The sequence below is a fragment of the Erithacus rubecula genome (assembly GCF_903797595.1).
Source record: "Erithacus rubecula genome assembly, chromosome: 2".
Classification (NCBI taxonomy): domain Eukaryota; kingdom Metazoa; phylum Chordata; class Aves; order Passeriformes; family Muscicapidae; genus Erithacus; species Erithacus rubecula.
The window spans coordinates 35,449,171-35,470,168 of record NC_136685.1 but is presented as its reverse complement, the minus strand read 5'-3'; the positions used below and the strand labels follow the sequence as shown (position 1 = coordinate 35,470,168).

The window sequence follows — 20,998 nt, the reverse complement described above, 5'->3', positions numbered from 1 at the left end:
CCCTTTCCTGCTTGTAGCTATGTAGCTCACTTTTCCCCCTGCAAAGATGACTTGTGGCACTGACAGCAAATTCTGACATAGAAAAATGATGTCGGAGAAGCATTTAATCTCTTTTCACCTGTTCTTTATGAACTCTAAGTCCTGGAAACAGGAACCATACCCATGTTATTAAATATCCCTACCAGCAATCCTACCTGTGTACTACCGACAAACCACTTCAGTGTGATTCCTTCCAGCATATTTCTCCCATCCTGCAGTCTCAAGAGCCAGCTAAGACACATGCTTATTCTTGTTAGATCTCATTCAAGCACATTTGAGACATCACTACCAGATCCAGAACACTTTTCCCAGGGCACTGGAAATTTTTTTCTCTCATGAAGAATTAATATTATTATCTCCATCAAGAAAAAAAGTGGAAATCTAAAAAAAGCCCACAGAAAGTGTTATTTTAAGCATGAACATTTGCAGGAGAGTCCTAGAATTCAGGGAACTTTTTTGTGATAAGGGAAAATAGGAGGAAGAAAGAAGCCTTTATCAACAATAATAATAGACAGAGATTGTTCAAAAGCAGAGCCAAAAGCTGAAAATGCTGACAGGTAATTTTCCAAGTAGGGTGTACAGACATTTAATAGACCATAACTTCATGCTTTGAGAAGATATAATCATAGAAAAAAATCTCTGCTTGGGATCTGATAGCTGAAGAAAGGGTGCCCATTTGTAAATGTACAGAATGTTTGAGCAGAAGTGCCTTGTGTAGCACTTCCTATCCTGCTCTCATGCTACCTCTAGCACAACATTTTGACCATAATACTGGTAACAGACCCCACAAATCTTCTTTGCAAGCACTGCTTGCCAGGAGACCAAGGTCCTTTCAGTTATTTTAGCTTCATCTGGTATTCCTGTGCCTCTCACACCCTCATGTCAGTGCAGAAAAGTTGTATATTCCATAAAAAGAACTATCTCCTGTCCTGTTTTCACCCTAGCAGGACCAATTCTATTCTCTGACCTACAGGCCATGAAGAGCAAGCTGTGAACATTGACAAGTGCTGCTTGTGGATTCAAGCCATTCATTCTGCCTCCATACAGGCTGTATGGTGCCACAGGGCTGCACTCCTTTTTAACTTGCCTAGGATCTCTCACTTTCCTGATCCACACTGTTGTCCCTGGCCTGCCATGGAGCACAACAACTTCAAGTGGGATGTTGTTAGGAAAATTTGAAAGGTCGCAGCCACACTCAGCTCTCCAGCGTATTTCTTCCATTCATGAAGAATATATATGAAAACTGGAGAAAAATAAGTAACTTATATTTTGAAAGCTCCTAGATATCACTAAATAAGACAGATACCATTTCATAATAATTAATGTAAGCTTCCATACATATTATTTTTTCATTATTATTTTATATAACTGGAGCTCATTTTTATGAACCTTCCTACTTTTAAGTGTAGATTGTGCATGACACTTGATAACTTGTGCAACCAGCATCTGTAGGGTAACAGCTTTATCAAGCTGCCCATGGTATATAGAGGCACAGGGGGTGAATAGAAACAGTCACACAGAGAAACACAATGGGTGAAAAGGCTGGGCCATAAAAACAAGAGCTTGTGTTTGAGCAAAAACCTACCTGAGTCCACCCTTAGCTTTGAGCATAAGGATTATTCATGGATCTCCATGACTACATTGATACTGATGAATACAGTGGGCCAAGATCTTCTGCTCTTGAGACCAATAATCCCTGCACAGCTCTTATCAATACAGCTGAATTCTCTTCCATGTAAAGTACAGGCTACAGCCAAACCCTGATAAACTCTGTCTGGGGTGTCCTTAGCCCTGCCAAGGACTATGCTGACCATCTAGCAGCATGCAGACCCCCAGACCAGGGCCAGGGCTCAGGTCTCCCCTAATCTTATTCCACTTTCTAATGTAAACTATAAACTGCAAACTACAGTAGTATAGAAAAATAGACATGACCACGGAAAAGTTATCAAATGTGATGGTGGGGTGCAAACACATAGAGCTGTTCACAATAGATCCTACAGCAATTGGAATAACCCTATGTATTACCATAGAGATTCATTAAAACAATTATGTTTTGCTCCTATACTTGACAGTGATTAGGTCTGTTTTCAGGAGGGAAAAAAAAACTGCATTCTCCTAAATACTTAATGTTTTTAATTTATTTTTACATCTGTAATTAATTGTAGGTACTTTTTTACTTATGCGTAACTAAAGGAGGGAAAACGAGATTAATTTCTGAACAAACTTACAACAGCTATTGTTTTAGCTAGAAAATAGAGAAGTCTGAAGCAGAGTATTTTTTAATGCAATAAAAGGTGAAAAAATCTAAACAACAATAATGGAGATCTTCTGCCAATCACAACTTGCAATAAAATTTATTTTAATGAGAAAAAAGTTGGAAAAAAGCACATTAAAAAAGTCTTAAGAACGTTGTGCAATGACATTTGATTTTAACACTAAAACTTTCTACTTTGCAAACAAAAGTCTGTCTTTAAAACATGAGCAGAAGGGGGTGCAGATATAAATCAACTACAGCCAAAAAAAGAGCTGCATAGTCAGTACCACAGTACCACCTTGTGGGGAAATAAAAACAGTTTCAGTATTGATTTCTTTCCCTGCACAGTATCAGGAAATACCCATCATATAAACATAAAATTATAACTACAGAAGACAAATGAAACAGACCCAGACATTAGCAATGTATGCAATGTATGATTTCTTCCAGTGTCAAATTACTCTTTTTGAAGAATCCATGTTCCAGATGAAATCTTTCAGAAGTCTACTGCAAAAACTTCCTGGAAGAAAAATATCTCCTTTTACATTTGCTTGCATTCTGTACTTGACTTCCATTTGCTTCAAATTTATTTCTCTAGTTACACTGAATCAAGAGAACAATTGCATCAGGCATGTCAAATTCCACCCACATAAAATGCTTCATGAAGTTAAAGGCTATGACACAAATAAACTAATGCTAAGATCTTTGAGATAACTTTTCTTATTGCTTTTCTGCAACTGATGTAGATATTAGAGACAGTAATATTCCTGACTACATCTGAAGAAATAAGGTTATCAAATCCTCAGATCCCCAAAGGGAATTTTCATCTGCTTTTCTCCATTTCTTCCACACAGTGAAAGAAATTTGTATGATTAAGTAATTGCTGGTTGTCAGAAGAAATAGTTGCCCAGCCATCATATTTTAAGAGCTGTATTAAATGCAATTTTCACCCTTTCAAATGTAACTTCTTATAGGCATTTCTGAATTTAATGTCAATAATAATGCAGAGCAACCAGTACCTTCTCAAGTTGTTAGAATGTTGACCAATAGTGCAGGAGGGAGATGGGGAGGGGAGTATTCTTTTGGGGATTTTGTTGGGCTGTTTTGTATTTTCTTCCAATATGAAAACAAAGTTCAAACTTGTTTGTCTTCTTGCTGTGGAGAACCTGCCATTGATGGCAATGGTGCAGGAATACTCACAAAAAATTAAACATAATTGTATTCAGCTTTACTTTTCACACTGAGTTAAGTTGTGACATTTAGACCTCTAGAGTTTGAGGACTTATCCACATACAGCTATTCTACTAAGACTGATACTGGCTTTAGCTGGGCCAGGGTCAGATCCCAATAGTGGCACTCCCCACCTCACTTTAAATAAGAAATTGGATGAGCAACCCAACTGCCCATACATACCTATCTAACACCATCTCAGATTTCCCAGAACATGCTTCCTGGACCTTCAGCTCATGACCTACATCACATTTACCAGCCCCATGCACAGGTCATAGAACCCCTGAGGGTCTCCAAAGTCACTAAATAGCTATTAGTAAGAAGCTGAACCAAGCCCTAGAAGTCTAATTGGAGTTTGTTACAAGGGCTTGCAGTAGAGAAAAAGACATCTCCAAAGAGATCATCATATCCTAACATATTGAGAAGAAGATGCCTGTCTCTCCTTACTGATCAAAGAAGGCACTAATCATCTAACTTTCAGGGAATCGTATTTTGATGAGATTAAACTGGAAGTTAATGTATAACAGATTATACACTTTCTCCCTACTTCTGCATGCTGACAACATTAGTATTGTTGGTTGTTGTTTGTGTTGCACATTGTACATATTATTTGTATTGTGTGATCTGCCCTATAATGCATGCATTATTCCAATATTCCAGTCAGCTCAGATGCCATTAGTGGTGGCAGCACCAGCAACCGAGGTCTGATTGCCTGGGACGGTTCATATGCATGCACAGTACCTCTGCACCCAGCTGCTCTTTAAGGATCACATCTTTTAGGATGCTCTCTTCCCAGTGAAGGCAGCACTCCTCTTCTCCAAACATGCATTTAATTTGCCAGAAAGATGGAAAAATATTATGCTTCCCTCTCAACATGTTCTCCACCTCCACAAACCAACATCCGAAAGTCATGGCATCACACAGATTCCCCAAGTTCAATCTCCACATTCCCAGTCTCCATCACAGTGGATCTGACACACATGCCAGAAGCAGATGTCTTTCTAGAAGGCACGCTGAACTTGGAGGGTCTGCCATGCCACTAGCCATGTATGCCCCATAGTCTGGGAGACTCACAGACATTCTCAGATAAAAAATATGCAAGTCCTGAAGTTACCATTCCAGGCTAACTTTGAAGCTATGTTTTGAGTTTTCCACCACAAAACCATGTGATCTATGTATAGGTATATTTTTTTTTTTTGCAAAAGTTCATTGTCCTTCCTCTTCATGAGTAAGGACAATGGAAACGGATTGAGATTCTTAAGAGGGCACACACCTCTAGGTCTCAGCAAGGCAAAGGAATTAGACAATGAAATGCTGAGATTATGCCAAAAGTTAGGCCTTGCAAATTAACTGGATCTTCACACTATTACATTGATCTGTCGAAGTAAGAGCTACAGTAACAGCCTGAAGAGGGCTGGCTTTATTAAACAGCACTAGAAGCTTCTAGAGCAAACACAATGAATTTTGGTTATATATCACTTCCATATTTAATGTGACTTTTGTTCCTATACATTCTCACTTAATTGGGAGCATCATGTATAAAACAGAAGACAATGACTGTATTTCATTACCAAACAAGTGATACAATGATATAAACTGTTTATTTTCCTCTCCTATAATTTTATTGGCTTTATTCTTAGAAATGCATTGTCTTGATTACAGATTGACTGACCATTTTTTAAAGATACCTTCTAGAAAGAAATGTCATCCTAATGATGCATATCTAAGCATGTAAACTAGTACCTCTTTAAAAGAACCAGATCTTTTTGATTTTTACTTTACATTACAGAACAATGACTTTCAGCACACATAACATGTGACTCACATATCAATTATAAATATGATTATCTGGTGGCATCTATGGGTCTTCCATGTGCATTCATCGTCTGTTTTCCAAACATATCCACAAGCAGCAAGAAAGCAAAGCCTGTGTACCCAGCCAGGCTGGAGCACGTTCCACACTCATGCCATTGGTTGTTGGAAACCACACAAGAATCAGGGTACCTTCCGTGAGATGTTTCCAGCCTGCTAACATATTCCCAGGAACATAGTACAGGCAAGCTTGGAAGGAACCTTGAAAGATTATCTGGTCCAGCCTTGTGTGAGAAAGGGAGGCTAGATGAGATTATCTAGCACCCTATACAGTTGTGTCTTGAAAATGTCCAGTGAAGGGAACTTCACCATGAACCTGGATATGTTGATCTAGGCAATGGTTATTCTCACTGTAAAAAAATTCTCTCTTGTATCAAGATGAAACCTGGCACAACCAGTACCTGTTACACCTTTTCTTCCCTATGAACAGAAAGACTCCATCCTCCCTAGAGAAGCCCTTTAAGTACTAGAATACTTGTGATGAGATTCTGTCTTGAGCCTTTTCAGGAAGAAAAGGATTAACTGCTTCAGACTTTCCTCATAGGCAAGTTTCCCATTTGACTAAGAGCTCTATATATTCCTTGCTTCTAGCTGGTATGAAACCAGAAAGTAAGCACACAGAGCATTTCTGCTTCCCATTTAAATAGCAGAACAGATCTTCTAGAAGTAAAACTTTGAAGGTAAGTTCCTCTTACACAGGAGCCTAGTGGACATGCTCTCAGACCACATGTTTTTATCCCCATTATGTGATGAAGATCATGAACAGTTTCCCCTCTTATTTCCAGTTCACTGTTCCTATGCTTTGTGATATTTCACCCACTTATGTCTTGTATAAAACATACAAGGCTGTAAGCTTCTTTTCCCAATATTGTTTAAAAATCACACCTGCAACAATTCCCTTCACGTGCTCTGATTCATGAGTTAGAAGCTTAAAAATACGAAACATAGTATTACTTCTCCAAGAAATAAAATACCAAAAATTTCTCCTACATCCAATTTCATTCCTTCTTTAGAACACTGCCTTACACACAGAATTCAACACAATTCAATCTTAAGAACATACACCTCATTTCAATCTATACTCAGGTGAAGAAAAACCATGATAAGAATTTATTACATTATTTACATTTTTAATAGCACGTTTTTATTTAACATATGATTAGAAGATACCTCCTTAGGAAATGAATACAATACTTTGCTTTCACAGGTAGTTATGACAAATAAATGATTTCACTTATCAGGACCATCCAGTGAAGTAACTTGCCCCAACTGCAGGTCTCCAATCTGCATGCATTAACAGGGTTCTTGTGCAAAATGGAGTTTCCTTTTACTTGAATACCACTTTCCATCAGTACTGTTTAACTCCACAATATCTTTCCAATCTCTTTAAACAGAGGCAACATATATCCTCTCTGTCTTTGTTTTGCAACATTAAACATGCCAAGTTGTTTTATATTCCCTTCTGTGGTAAGCCCTCTCTTATCTTGACCATCTTTGTAGCTTTTCTCTGCAGCTAGTTAGGTCTCAATTCATTTTTCTTGGAAAGCAGGTACCAACACAGTAGAGCCTTTTGGATGACGTCTACATAAACTTTTCTAGCTTTATTTGATATATCACACAGGATATATAAGCTTGCACATTTTCTGGCTGCAAGACTCACAGTCCTCCTAAAATCAGTTAAAACATGCGAGTTGCAATCTTCTTCACCTCTTCTTCATAATCTTTCACAGAATAAAAAGGTGTTATGAGTTCTCAAATTAATTTATGAATGTGCACTCTAATATTTTAAATACTAGACACTTTATTTCTCCTATCTTTGGAGTCATCTAATTTTCCCATTTGATATTTTTAACCTTCTCTCCATTAACTATATTGTCTAAACTTGTGTCTTCAGAATCACTGTCATACTCCTAATTCTCTTATCAATACTGTTAATGAAATTACTAAGATTTCTCTCAAAATTCAATCCTGAAAAAATGTATTAGTAACTTCAATACCTCCCTTTTTGTAGTCTCTACTATCTCCTAACTACCCCTCTACTTTCTTTACCCACTTCCAGTTCTTCTAATGATTCTTATCATGTCCAGCTTAATTAATGAGTTCCCACAAGACAATATATCAAATACATTCAAGACAGAATAGTTCCACCCACTCTCCTTGCCTAAAAATATCACTGAATATATAAAAAATGATCTTTTGTTAATCTGAGATAATCTACCTTTGATTAAAAAGATGTGACATTTCATTCCATTTACCTCCATGCTCTTTATTATTCTCTCCATCACATTTTATTTTAAAGCCTACTAAGAGCAGAGCAAAAGACACTTAGATGTCTGGATCTGGTTTTTCATCTTTCTAAAATACCTTTGCTACTTTATAGCTACCTACACTTACACCTCTTTCTAACACATCTTCTATCAGCAATTTCATGTTTCAAACGAGATCTTTCTGACCTCTCAGTTCAAGATCAGCCAGTCTACAGCCATCTGTCTCCTCCTTCTCCTTTCTAAATCTGTTACTTTTCCCCCCTGGCCACTTAGCCAAGCCCAGCTGCTGATAGTTGCAACAGAGAAAATGTGTTTGTCTGGTTACAGGACTGAATCGAGATAGTCTCTCACCTTTACTTTGCCCTTACTGCACAGTGGCTGCATTACTTGTCTTTCCTGGCTCTCCTGGTGGTTTAGACTGCTGGAAAACTCCAGGAGATCTAACATGCCTCAAATTAGGAGGTAAAATAAGGTTCAGAAACAATGGTGATCATCTGAGTTTCTTTAATAATCATACAATAAAACTTTTCCTTTTACCAAAATGAATACAATTCCTTGCATACAACTGAGTTTTCTATTTAGCAAAGCAGCTCATCCATTTATTTTGCAAGGCTTTTTTAGGGTTTGAGGGGTTTTTTTTAATATATGCATTTTATCACAAATAATAGGGAACACCACCACTGAAGGAATTAATAGCTATTTAGAAGATTTTACATGCTGTGGGGAAGTCTTCCCAGAAAGCAAAAGAAGCAATAAAAATACATGAAGCATGCTGGGGCTGCTATCTCTGTATTTGGCCGAAGATACCCTTGTGCTGTTTTCCAAGACTTTGCAAACCATTAATGCAGGACATAATTGAAGAAATCACTGAGATTCAAAGTGGAATCTGACACACACAATATTGCAACCTGCTCTTGGGAAATATTAATGTACAAGCCAAAGGAGTTGGCTTGAGAAGAGTGGATTAGGAAGCAACTCGGCCATGCTGAGAAACAGAAATCTCTCAGTATCATTATAGTGATTTACCCTCATGAGATATTTCCACTGTACCTGCACTGGAACAAGCAGCAGGCTCCTCTGGGGTGTCTCCCAGCTGGGACATGAATCTGGAGAGCATGTGTGTTGCATAGTGTTCTCCCTACTACTGCCACCAGGAACCTGCTCTTTAATCACAGACGGTTCCCACAAACTGAAATAACATAACTTCATATTTACAAGACAATATTTAACAGGGACAAAATATAGTCAGACTTGGCAGAAACATATTCCTGTGCTTAATCTAGAAGGGAACCTTTCGTGTTGTAGGCCTTTCAGTTGTAGATACCATCCAATATGTTCCACCACTGTTTTCCAGTATCAATCTTCAATCGCCTAAAGCGAGACAACCTCAAAATAATTTTATATACTGAAAAAACAACACAAGTTAAAGTCTTTTGAAAGAAGAAATCACTTAGCTTTTTCTAAATTGTTAGTGGAAAATAATGCTTGTTCACTCCTTTTAAAAATTGTCAGAGTAATTTTAAGGGAGCTGGATGAAGGGTCGCCAGGATACTGTATCTGGGCCTTTGTATTCATGAAAATGCGTCCAAATTCTAAGCTGTACAAATCCATATCATATTGGGTAAATTTTCACTAGGATATGTAGATATTAGGGCTAAATCTCAGGTCTGTTAAGATGACCAGGACTTTGTTTATATTTTCCATCAGAATTACTGCTGTCTCTTCTGAAAAGACAGAGTCCTATGCTCTAGGACAGGCGTGACAAAGAGCTCCACAGCAGCTGGCTCGGGTTTGAGTGTTTGTGCACACTCTGGCCATGGCACCCAGACTATTCCAACAATCTTTAAGTGATCACCTTCCAGGCAGTGTAACTACTTTCCAATGTTAAAGAGAGCCTCCTGAGATCCAGAATGTGGACCTCCCAGGTTCTAGGTTTTTCTTCTAAACACAAGAGCAGCTTTTCTCCAAGATAAGCACAGCAAGTGCAGCTTTCTTTTCCTTTTTCTTCTGTATTTGTTAAATAAATATTTTGGGGCTGTACAACCAATACCCAGTCCACAAAATAGCTAATCATAACTAATTAAGACTGTGTCAGTCAGGAAAGAAGAAAAAAAAGAAAAAAGCAATATCAAAATTACCACATCCTTAAAACCTATATCAATCTTCAGAGCAGTGACATTTTGATAATGATGATGACTCTGCCTTCACAAAGAAAGTGGTTATTATTTTTGAGATACATAATTCCACATCAATTTCTGAAAGGAAATGAACCCTACAAGCAACTATAATTGGAATGCTCTCCTCTGCTATCTTAATACCTATCAACAAAATATAACAAAGGTAACAGAAAAATCTCTCCACTGAAAAACAGAAGACTGCAACTGCCATTTGCTTGATACATACCCTCAAGAGAGGTCTGTGAAACATAGCAAAAAGCCAAATATTCAGTTACTTTACCAGAGATACGAACTGCCATCCTCTAAAGCACAACCACCCACTTGGCCATCTTTCTAAAAAGTACAGATGTAGTTCACCTTCCCCAATGCATGTGTCCAAAATTAAACAAAATGTTAAGCTTCTGGCCTCAGACCATGCTCATGATTGCAACTAGCTATCAAGACGAGCAGTGATAGATTTTCACACCTCCCTTTCTTTTCATTCAAGCCTTTTCCTTAGCTTCAATTGACTTTACCTGTTCCTTGTCCTGATCTACAAGCTTTCAGAGAACTGAAACAATTAATCCAGCAGTATGAAGCCAGTATGAAGATGTATGAACCAGACTGAAAGGAGTCTGGTTTTCATTGGATTTGCAGTTTTCTCAATACCTCATAAATCCATGTTCTTCATCTTCTAATAATCAATATATTGCACACTCAAAAGCTGAGACAATAGCAGCTGGTTACACCATGATACACTTTCCTGTAAGAAGTTCTGAGGTCCAGGTATAAGCACAGTTCTTTATGACCATGTCACAGCAAGATGTGCATTAATAGTGACTTTTGAGAAAATGAAAACCAAATGCTTCACTGGGTATAAGGGGGTGCCAGGGTCAGCATGAACATCCAAACCTATACACAACCAGAGAAGTAGGGCTCTGAATAACTCCACTGCTAGATGAAGCAGATGTTAGTCAGATTTTGTGGCTCCTGGAAATTTCCCCTGTCTAACAGAAGACCCTTTAGATCTTTATAGACCAAACCATATCAGAAAATCAAAAATCCACAGAAAGTCAGCACATTCAGCATATGAGTCTGCTCTCCATGCACACACAGATTGTTTGGGTGATGTAATTGCACCGACCCAACCAGACATCCACACGAGTTTCATCTTGCATGCAACAGAGTCAACATGTACTGTGACTGTTTGGCTGGTATTTCTGGATTGGTGTACATCTGTTTATCAGACTCCAGCAATTACAAAAAGGACAAATCACAAAAGCTGACACAAAAATAAAAGCGGTGAGTGAACAACCCATAATGGTAACCTGTCACAAAGTGCAGCAGCTCTGATAGAGGTACTTTCACTTTGGCTTTTTTAACAACAGCTGAGCCACCATAAGATTAGGTCACTGCCCATATTCATCCTTGGTATTTTTTTCCTAGTTAACTGTTTAAGTGGCTTTCTCAGGCTAGCTCTGTAAATAAGATCTATCTACATTAACCAGACTTCCTTGTGAGGCACAGACATTCACTAGCATGCTAGCAGGGGAAGATCTAGAAAAGCTTACTAGATCTACTAAAATTACATACTATTAATAGTATTGCACAATAACATAACTTTTTATATATAGCCCGAAGGCTAAACATATCAAAATGAAGCACAGCTGTTTGAGAGGAACACAGCAGCTCTATTCACTCATCTCAGCACTGATTTCACACCATGGACTGCCCTGAAGCGCCAGTCTCAGACATTTACCACCAAAACACTAACAGGATGGGTGCTCCAGCCAAAAGCAAAGCAGAAGCAGGAGCCAGCCCCGGCAAAGAGCGGTCAAGACTCCTTTGGAGAGGGAGGGGTAAAGGTACACGCTCATTCCCGAGCCCTATCCCTTTATTACTGTGTGTACACCAACTGCTCCGTTACCCGCCGCCCCACAGCCGCCCTCCTGCACACAGGCTTCCCCTAAGAAAGCACCGCTGAAGAGCGCAAGGGCTGCCCTGGTTACAAGGCCTTGGAGAAATATATGCATGTACAGAGGGAAAAGACATGTGCATACATACATATATATTTATATACTTATTTATATAGGGAAAAGGCCTGAGCCCCGCACTCGCACGGCGGTAACATGGGGATGGGGATGGGGACGTGCCCGGCAGCCGGGGAGCCCCGCCGGACTCTGCGCCCCAGCAGAGCCGCACTGCCGGGCCGCTCCCGCCGCTCCGCTCCGCTCGGCTCGGCGCCCCGCCGGCGGCTCCCGGCTGGCGGCAGGAACAGGAAGCGGGGCCGGCGGGGCCCGGCTGCTCCCCCTGCCGGCGGCGGGACGGGACGGGGCGGGATGGGGGCGGTGCCGCCGCCAGGCCGTGGCCCCGCCGCGGCCGCCCGAGAGGCCGCTGCTGCCGGCGCTTCCCTGCCCGCCCCCGCCTGGAGCTCCCTCCCTCCCTTACTCACTCCGTCCCTCCCTCCTCGGCCGGGGCAGCAGGAAGCGGCTCTGATGTCAGCGGCGGCGGCCGCGGCGCGGCTCTGAGCGGCTCCCCCACCCCCGCCGCGGCCCCCTCTCCCGCTGCCGCCGCTGGGGCTGGCGGAGGAGCCCGGCTGCGGCCCCGGGGGCGCCGCCTTCTCTGGCGGGGACGCGCGGCCGAGGCGGTGCCGAGCTGCGCAGAGGCCGCGGCCTAGGGGAGTCGGCGGCGCCCCGCGGGGTGCGGGCGGGCGCGGGATGCGCAGCGGCGGCGCCGGGGCCTGTGTCCGCCGCCACTGAGGCCCGAGGCCGCCGCGGATGTGGCCCCGGCGGCGCCTCGGCCAGGCCCGCCCCGACCTGCGCCGGGAACCGCCGCCGAGCCCCGCGTAGCCCCGGGCCCGGCCCTCGGCTGCCCGGTGCCGGACCCTCGCGTAGCCCCGGCCCCCTCTCCTCCGTGCCGTGAAAGAGGAGGCATGTCTGCTGCCGCCTCCGCTGAAATGATTGAAACCCCCCCGGTCCTCAACTTCGAAGAAATCGACTACAAAGAGATCGAGGTGGAAGAGGTGAGTGAGGGTCCCCTCGCTCCCCGGGCGCGGCCAGCCCGGCCCCGCCGCTCAGACCCCGAGCGCCTCCGGGCTCTCCCCGGGCCGTGCCTCCCCTGCGGAACGGGCCGCGGAGGATTCCCGGGTGCCACGGGCCCCCGAGTGCCTGGCCGCGGCTTCTGTGCTCCCGTGGATGCTGCAGCGGCTGGCACCAGCGAACAAAGGCGGACCGGCTGGGAGCGGAGCTGCCAGCTTGCTTCAGACGGCCCTTTCTGCTGGATGCCTTGCTGAGGAGTTTTATTTAAACGGGGTAGATTTATTCAGGACTTTGAAGTTTCGCCGCCCATTTTGCCAGTCACTTTAGTATAGGAGAGAAACATAGTTGTCAAGAAGGAACTGTTAATTCTGATGTTTCTTTCAGATCTCTATTTCTCTTTGCCCCTGCTTTCACCTTCTGCCACCAGATTGAGCCATTGTATATATAATGATCATACCACTCTTAATGATTTGTTAAATTTGCAGCTCTGTGAGCTGTAAGGATAAACAGATATTTTTTTCCTTAACATAGGCTAGTGATGTTGCATTCATGGATATGTAAATTTCATTTGTGACCCGTGCCTGTTACCCAGGAAGTGACATTCAGGTACTGTATAACAAAGTTGGAAGTTTTTCTTCAGTGACAATCGCATAGTGAATTTCACAGTGAATCAGGTGTACCTTTCATCTCTCTGAAGTTCTGTGGAAGTAGGTGGGTGTGATCTAGGGTGACTTGCATGCTTTAGTAACAGGCTCAATAGTCTCTATCTACTACAGTGTTGTTTGACACTCAGAATTGCACAAAATTATTGCTACTGTTTCTTGTTTTGTGCCCTGCTAGATTCTCTAGAGGAATGAAGTTGCTTCATGTAGATCCATAATGAATTTAATGAGACCACCTTGTAGAGTTTGGACCTAAAAGGCATCCAAGACTGCTGAAACAGTCTCTGTGCTTTAATTTGTAGATTACCGTCTTTCTCTTTCAGTAATAATTACCTTCTTTTCCTTAAAATGTTTGTGTGCAAGTGGAGTTTTGTGTAGTAGCTTTTATAGGTATGACAATCTGCATCTGAGGTTTTTAGAGCAATTTGCTAGATACTGGTTTGATCATAATTATCCTATTGGGCTTGGGTCTCCTTGGGATAGTTCCGGGACCTTAAAATCTACAATGTTTACACAGAGCACCAGGGCACTTTCTGCTGTATTCAAGTAGTATTGAGGCAACGTTGGCTTTCACCCTAGCAGGCATTGGGCACTAGAAATTTTCAGCAGACAGTGTTTTTCAAAAGATTGCCTTTATCTCTTTCTATGAATTTGGCAATCATAACTTTTTTTGTTTCTCTAAGTCTAGTTGTTCCGCCTCCCCTTATGCATGTAACAATTCGGAAGTGAAGGGTTTTTTGTTGGTTTTGCCACACTTACTAATAGCCGGGGGTCAAATCACGTGTTTCAGGAGAAAGAGCATTTCTCACCCAAAGAAGAAAGTTTAAGTGGGTTATCCCTCGTAAAAAGGTGCCCAGTGATGGCTCATAGAAGTGAGTATCACATCTGCTGTGTTAGACATAGCCTTTTGAATGAATAAAGTGCTATACAAATCTTTAATCCTCACAACACCCTTGGGGGAGGTTGTTAGCAAGGATTGTATTGCTGTTTTACATATAGGAAATGTGGAGCTGCAGAGTGTGTAATTGGTGTAACTAGAGTTTAGCGTTCAAAGGTTAGTGCTTAGAGCTTGACTATGTCCCATACACGTGCCTGGCACTCACAAAAAAAGGACTGTCAGCACAAAAATGTATCTAGAAACAATGCCTAAGTAGAAATTTGTTAAACGCAGTTGTTGCATTATTATCAACACAGTATTTTTGTAAAGATAACAAAACTCATGTGGTACAAGCAAGGGAACTCTGATAAAGTGTTTTCTTCATGAAAAAAGTCTGGTCATAGTTGGCATAGCATTTTGAGTGTACCTGTCATCCCAGAAGTTCTTGTAGGTAATGGGGATACCCTGGTGCTGAACACAGTCTAAATGTCATTGCACAGAGCAAGAAATAAGACTTACTTTACAAGAAAATGGAAAACAAAATTGGAGGTCATACTTAGACCTTGCTTTTCTGAGCTGTGGGTGTTGACCTCTTACTCATGATGCAGTTTCAGCACAAATAGTCAACTTCGTAGTCATAACAAAGCACACATCCTTACTGAGGATTTTCTGTGCTCTCACTTTAGGCTCAGAAGTTTTCAAGGATTTTAAGTGGCTGTAATATCTCAAAATGGTCATATTTATGCTTGGCAAACTTCAAATGTTTCAAAATGGAGTGTTAAGAGATCTACACTGAAAGCTCAAATGCTTTTATAATCATAGCTTTGCTGTTGTATTATCAAGGCTGTCTTGTCAGCAGATAGCAGTCCCACTCTGCCACAGGTTTATTAATAGATATTGAAGTTCTGGAATACTTGCAGGCCCAGAGACCTTGCTAATAAATGTGAGATCTATAAGTGCACTTTCGTTTAGATTTTTCTGAACTCTAGTAACACAAAAACAAGAATATTCTGTATTTCACTTTAGCTACCATGCACATGGCTAACTGTAGTTTTACTTCCCACCAGTCAAACTTGCCTCCAGCTTCAGTCTGCTTTTTTATTATTTCAAGTGGTTAAAATTAAGTCAAACATAGAGGCAATTATTATGAAAGAGTTGGAGTCAAATCAAAATTGGTGTGATTGGCAGGAGCATCTTCAAAACTAGAAGGGGAAAAACAACATAAAACTTGTGTTCAGAAGAAGCGCTCTCTATTTTGCTATACAAGTTTTCAATTGTGAAAATGGCCATTTTAAGTTTTTTAGTATTAGATAGACAAAACATCTGAAACTGAAAAAAATAAAACCTAATATAACTGAAATCAAGTCAACAATAAAAAGCCTAATAGCCTGGTCTTAAAATCTCATCTTTAAATCTTGAAAAATGCTCCTGTTGTTTCTCCCCAGAGGAGTTTCCACATCTAAGCAACAAACAGACTTTGGTTTTTAATTGTTCTGGCAGCCTACTCTTTACTCGGGAAGAGCCTACCACTCTTTCCTAAAAATTCCACAGGCTTTCCTCCAACAGGTAACTGGGTAGCAGTCCCATACTTGACCAAAACACGGACCTCTTCATCACATGATGTGTGTATCCTTGGATTGCACAGCCAAAGATACGTGTCTGGTCATGTATACTGCAACCCTTCCCAATCCCTGCCTGATGCAGGCAAGTTGAAAAGCTAATGCCATATTTGCATAGTTGCTAGTTACTTTTGGATGCTCTGAAAGTGTAAATTATATGAAAACTGTTGTTTAATGCTCTACTGGTATATTGCAGCTTACAGTAAAGTTTATTTTCAATAATCTATTTGGGGAGTGGTTAATTCTAAGAGAACAAGGGTAATGTTTTCCTTGAGATGAAGAGGTAAGCTTTATAAATATTTATTTTAGAAAATTTACTTAAGGTCCCAGCAACTATTTCAAAAATAGTTGATTAATTTCATTAACTGAGTAGTGTGCTGAGAACTACATGTGTTCCTTCCAATTCTGGAGCAAAGCAGTTCAGGGGCATATGAATAAACAATATTGCAAAAGCAACTGGGTTTTGCTCCTTTTTATATATTTAACTTTTTAAAAGTTAGTGAGATGCAGTGACTGATTATGTCCATTAGAAGGTAAAGCAGATTTGTGTAAGCTGATGTTGAAAATGGAGCTGTTACTACTGCCATTGTTTCTGTGTCCTGAGTGATCATCCCCAGTTGTAGAACCCCATTCTGAAAAATTGGAAGAAATTTGGAGAAGAACCAGATGTGATTTGAGATCTGAGCAACATTCTTGGATATCTGACGTATGAGTACAGAAGGATTGTTCTCAAGAACCAGGGGTGGTAATTAGAAATCCATTTGAAGTCAGTCAAATTTCTGAACCTTTTTCAGTGAGATTTCAGGATGCAAAGCTGGGTATGCAAAAACAAAGGCAAAAAATAAGTCCATGGTGAAAACATATGCCAGCATTTTCTCTCATTTTACTCTAAATACATTTCTGAATTAATTCAAATAACTACTTATATGTAGTTTAGCTACACTAAAGGATGATTCTCTTCATTCATTTACATAAGAAAATAGCTGAAGTGTCAGCTGGGGTGTGAATTTATAGCAGAAGTTATGCAACACCAATTCCATGTGGATGAAATTTACTGTGCAGTGAGTGAGAGGATGGCTAATAAGCTAGTTAAACTCTTAATGTGACACTTTACACTCATTTCTGCACATGCAGATACATTCAGTGAATCAGTTTGCGTCCAGTAAAAGAGACTCATTCTTCACTCTTGTAAAGAACAGATGGGAAAGAAACATCACAGATCTTCCTGTTCCAGTGATGAAAGCAAGCTCCATATTGATGAGATAAAAACAGAGTTCTATGTCTAGTGCCTTTCCCTAAGGAAAAAAGCTAAAACAATAGAGCAAATTTCACATGTTCTGTATCTGTTCCACCCAGTGGATTGTTACCAGTATTTTGCTGGTTGCAGAATACTTGTTTGTTTTTTGGCTTTTTTTTTCCCAAAAACCTGTAATTTTAGACAGGGCCAGCCCAGAAAGCCCATGTTAGAGTCCTGCACCCTGAATGCCTCATTACCCAACATCTTGTTTCTAAAGTAGTAATCCACTCTCTGGGCTGCTCTAACAGAACAAATTGATTCATAGCAGAGCATCAGACAGTTATTTTGTTAGTGTTTTTAAATTGCTGGTTATTAAGATGAGTTCAGTTCTCGAGACAGAACTATAAAACCCTATGGGTGTGTAAAAGCTTTTCAGTATGTGATAAGCCAGAACCAAAGTGTAACTTCATAAACTGTTGTATTTGAGATGCATCCATTTCTTGGGATGACTTGAGCTCAAAATGCAGGGAGGGTTGGTTACATGTTCAGAGCAAAGGAAGAATGTCTGGAAACATAATTTTCAAGAGAGGATGGATGGGGTTCTCAGTAACCTGGTCTATTGGAAGGTGTCCCTGCCCATGTCAAGAGGGTTAGAACTAGATGATCTTTAAGCTCCCTTCCAACTCAAACCATTCTATGATTCTATAATTTCAGGAACGTGAAAGATGGTACTTTGATTCTTTGTAAACGTGTTCTAAAGAAGCTGAAAAGAGAATTAGTTCTTAGAACTAAATTCAGATAGACAAGCCACTGAATGAAAACTATACAGTGTTACACAGCTTTAACAGATTAAATCCTGGATAAGGACCAACTGTATGAGTTTGTCAAGCAGAACTTGCCAATATTTATTAGAAATCTAAGTTGATTTTAATAACCAGCTTCTTTCAGAAAGAATTGGTTTTTTCCTACAGTGTTTTGCATAACTTTTAAGTTGAAACTTTGAAACTAAATCTAAACGAAATGACTTAGTTTACTTCAAATTAGTAGGATTGCTTACAGGGGTTTTTGGGGTGGGGGGGTGGAGAGGATTTGGAGGTTTATTCATTACTGTATGAATCCCAGGAAGGAAAAGCAGCACTTAGAGTTGTGCTCCCACTAGTACAAATAAATTTAACCAGTCAAAGAACATAGCTGTAAGAACTGGCAGATAGATCCAAACTCCTTCCTAAAAGTGCTGCCAGGATATTGGCCACAGTCATTTGTGGCACGGGGCCGATTTGCTTCAAGCTACTTAATAAAGAATAGCACACACAGAGGAACCAAAGCTGGAATTTGAGGCTAGTTGAATGAATGATACAAAATGTAGGCATATATTTTTAGAAGCTCTAAACTGTTGTTCATGGCTTCTTTTGGCACTTTGTTTTTTTATTTTAATTTCTGCTCCATGTGTCATACAGGCAGATATGTAAAAAACTGAAAGTATTAGTTCACTTAATGGGTAATGCTGGAGCTCTTGTAGACAGAGAGACTAGAAGCAACTGAATTTTAAAATGTGATTCTTTTTTGTGTTTTTAGAATGCATTATTAGAACTTTTTTTTCCACTCTGTCTCGTTTAGTGTCTGGAGCTTGAGAGACCCAAACATTCAGTTTGCATACATGCCATTTCATTAGCAAATATATCAGTAAACAAAGCAACATATATATAGTAAAGATAACTTAAAGCCTGTTGTCATTTTGGAAGCATGGGTCTTGTTGGGTTTCTGTTGTTGGATTTTTGTAATTGCTTGTCTTGCTTCCTGGTATCATAAATGAGCATGTCATGCAGTAAATACTGCAAATTATGAAGTCAGTTCTCCAAAGAATACTACGTCTGCTAACCAGGGAGCTATTATATTTTATTGCTGTCTTATATATCCAGCAAGTTTTTTTTAGAAAGAAAAGCGCTAGGTATCCAGCATACAAAACTACCTTACATGGAGACTTTATGGATAGAGAGAAAAACTTTGCATTTTTATGTTTTTGAGTTAATAGGAAACCTGTGCCGTTAATGTAAAGTTGAAATTAATTCTTCCAAAGTTTTGATATTTGCTATGGGATTATGATGCATATGAATAAATAAAGATGCATTTTTGTTGTTTTATATGGAAAGGGAAATTTTTGGTCACATCCCTTAGGACAAAATACATCCTTAAGGTCTTAACATATCTGCAGTCTCTATTTCCTGCATGATTTCTAGTCTACATAACTTACCAGTCAGTATAGTCTACATATTTACAAGTCAGTATCATGTATCTTTGTTTATGTACAGCATTTGATACTATTTGTACACAGAGACAGAGGTAATGCTTGTTCCAGGGTTCTTGTATGGTTCATATTCTTTAAATAAGACTCTAAATACATTATCTGGAAAACATGCTACTGGCACTGTCCTTCACCATGTCCCTGTCACACAGTAAAATGTAAGTTTTTGCTAGTATGTATTTTACAGGTAGAAGAAGAAATTTTAATATCCTTTTAATCTTTGATTCTCTTTAAGTATTACTTCCAGTTTAAAATGTTTTTTGTGTCATGTACATAGTGTTTTTTGACAAACTTAATTCTCTTCTGTCAGAAAGGTAGAAGCAGACTTGTTCTTACTCTACTTCTAAATGTGTCATCTGCCCTATTTTTTCCTTTTTTCTCCTAGATGATATTTAAAGGAACAGAATCTTTTGCTAAAAGAATGCGTTTATTTTTAGATCATTTTCCAAATATACACAGTGCTACAGATCAACTGCTGTTTATTGATTTGTTGTGTCAATAATTCCATTATCTGTGCTTCATATAATTCCGAATATGCACTATTGCCCAAACATATGGTGTGGCACCAACAGCAGGGGACAAGAAGGATTGAGCATGAAGAAACTAAAGTTCAGGCAGTGCCTCCCTCCTGTGATATTAAGTTACTTAGTTCCAGCGCTGAAGAAAACTAGGTAGTGTTTAAACTGTTCTGACAATATCTAAGGCTTACTCCTTTAAAGAATAAATTTAAGGGAAGAAAATGATATGTAAATGGACTCCAGCACATGCTGCATTCTATCAATTGTTCAGGATTTTTTGCTATGAGTAAGGAACTTTTTCCACATTAAGTAGGAAAAAGCCACTAAGTTTTCACATATAGGAAACTTCAATTTGACTTGGATCTGTCTTTGTTTCTGATGGTTGCTCCTTTCATGTGCTATCCAGGAGCCTGAGCTGCTTTAATGGAGGATCGGCTCTTCTGTTTTCCCTGTATCCTAGGTAAATATTCACTGCATTCATGTCCTCTTCTCAAGTTCAACCCACTGCCTAAGCAGGCACCAAGTCACTGATAAATTGTTATGAAACCTTGACAGCATAATCATTTATCAAACTATTTTTACCGACAATGAAATTTACATACTTGATGGCCTCACAGCTTTCTATTATGTGATTAAGGCTTGGATTGCCTGGTAAACTCTTCCTCTTGGTGCTCAACACTGATTTTATTTTTTTTTTTTTCCAGTGATCAATGGGACTTTTTAAAGTACATCTGATATTTGGAATTTTTTCTACTTTTCAGCTAAAACCCAAATATCGTGACATTCATGGCTCAATGTAAAACACTACATTGGGCAGTATACTTGTTTCTGTGAGTTTCTTCATTTAATAGAACATTGTTTAAAAGATACAACAACATTGAAAAATAATGATTTCTTTAATATATGAACTGGAACTATATGTACCAG

General features: G+C 39.9%; 1 protein-coding gene and 1 long non-coding RNA gene across 7 annotated transcripts in view; one reads left to right on the top strand and one right to left on the bottom strand.

Moving 5' to 3' along the window:
- Positions 1-12,380, bottom strand: part of LOC306798094 — a 54,228-nt gene extending 41,848 nt beyond the window's left edge. The window contains exon 1 of the long non-coding RNA XR_013773280.1: positions 12,271-12,380. This is a non-coding gene — a long non-coding RNA (uncharacterized lncRNA). The remainder of the gene's footprint in view (positions 1-12,270) is intronic.
- Positions 12,306-20,998, top strand: part of MAP3K7 (mitogen-activated protein kinase kinase kinase 7) — a 46,417-nt gene continuing 37,724 nt past the window's right edge. For all 6 annotated transcript variants that reach the window (XM_079297946.1, XM_079297945.1, XM_079297944.1 and 3 more), the window contains exon 1: positions 12,306-12,840. In XM_079297946.1, coding sequence (XP_079154072.1) covers positions 12,751-12,840 — 90 coding nt within the window. In that variant the 5' untranslated portion in view covers positions 12,306-12,750. The remainder of the gene's footprint in view (positions 12,841-20,998) is intronic.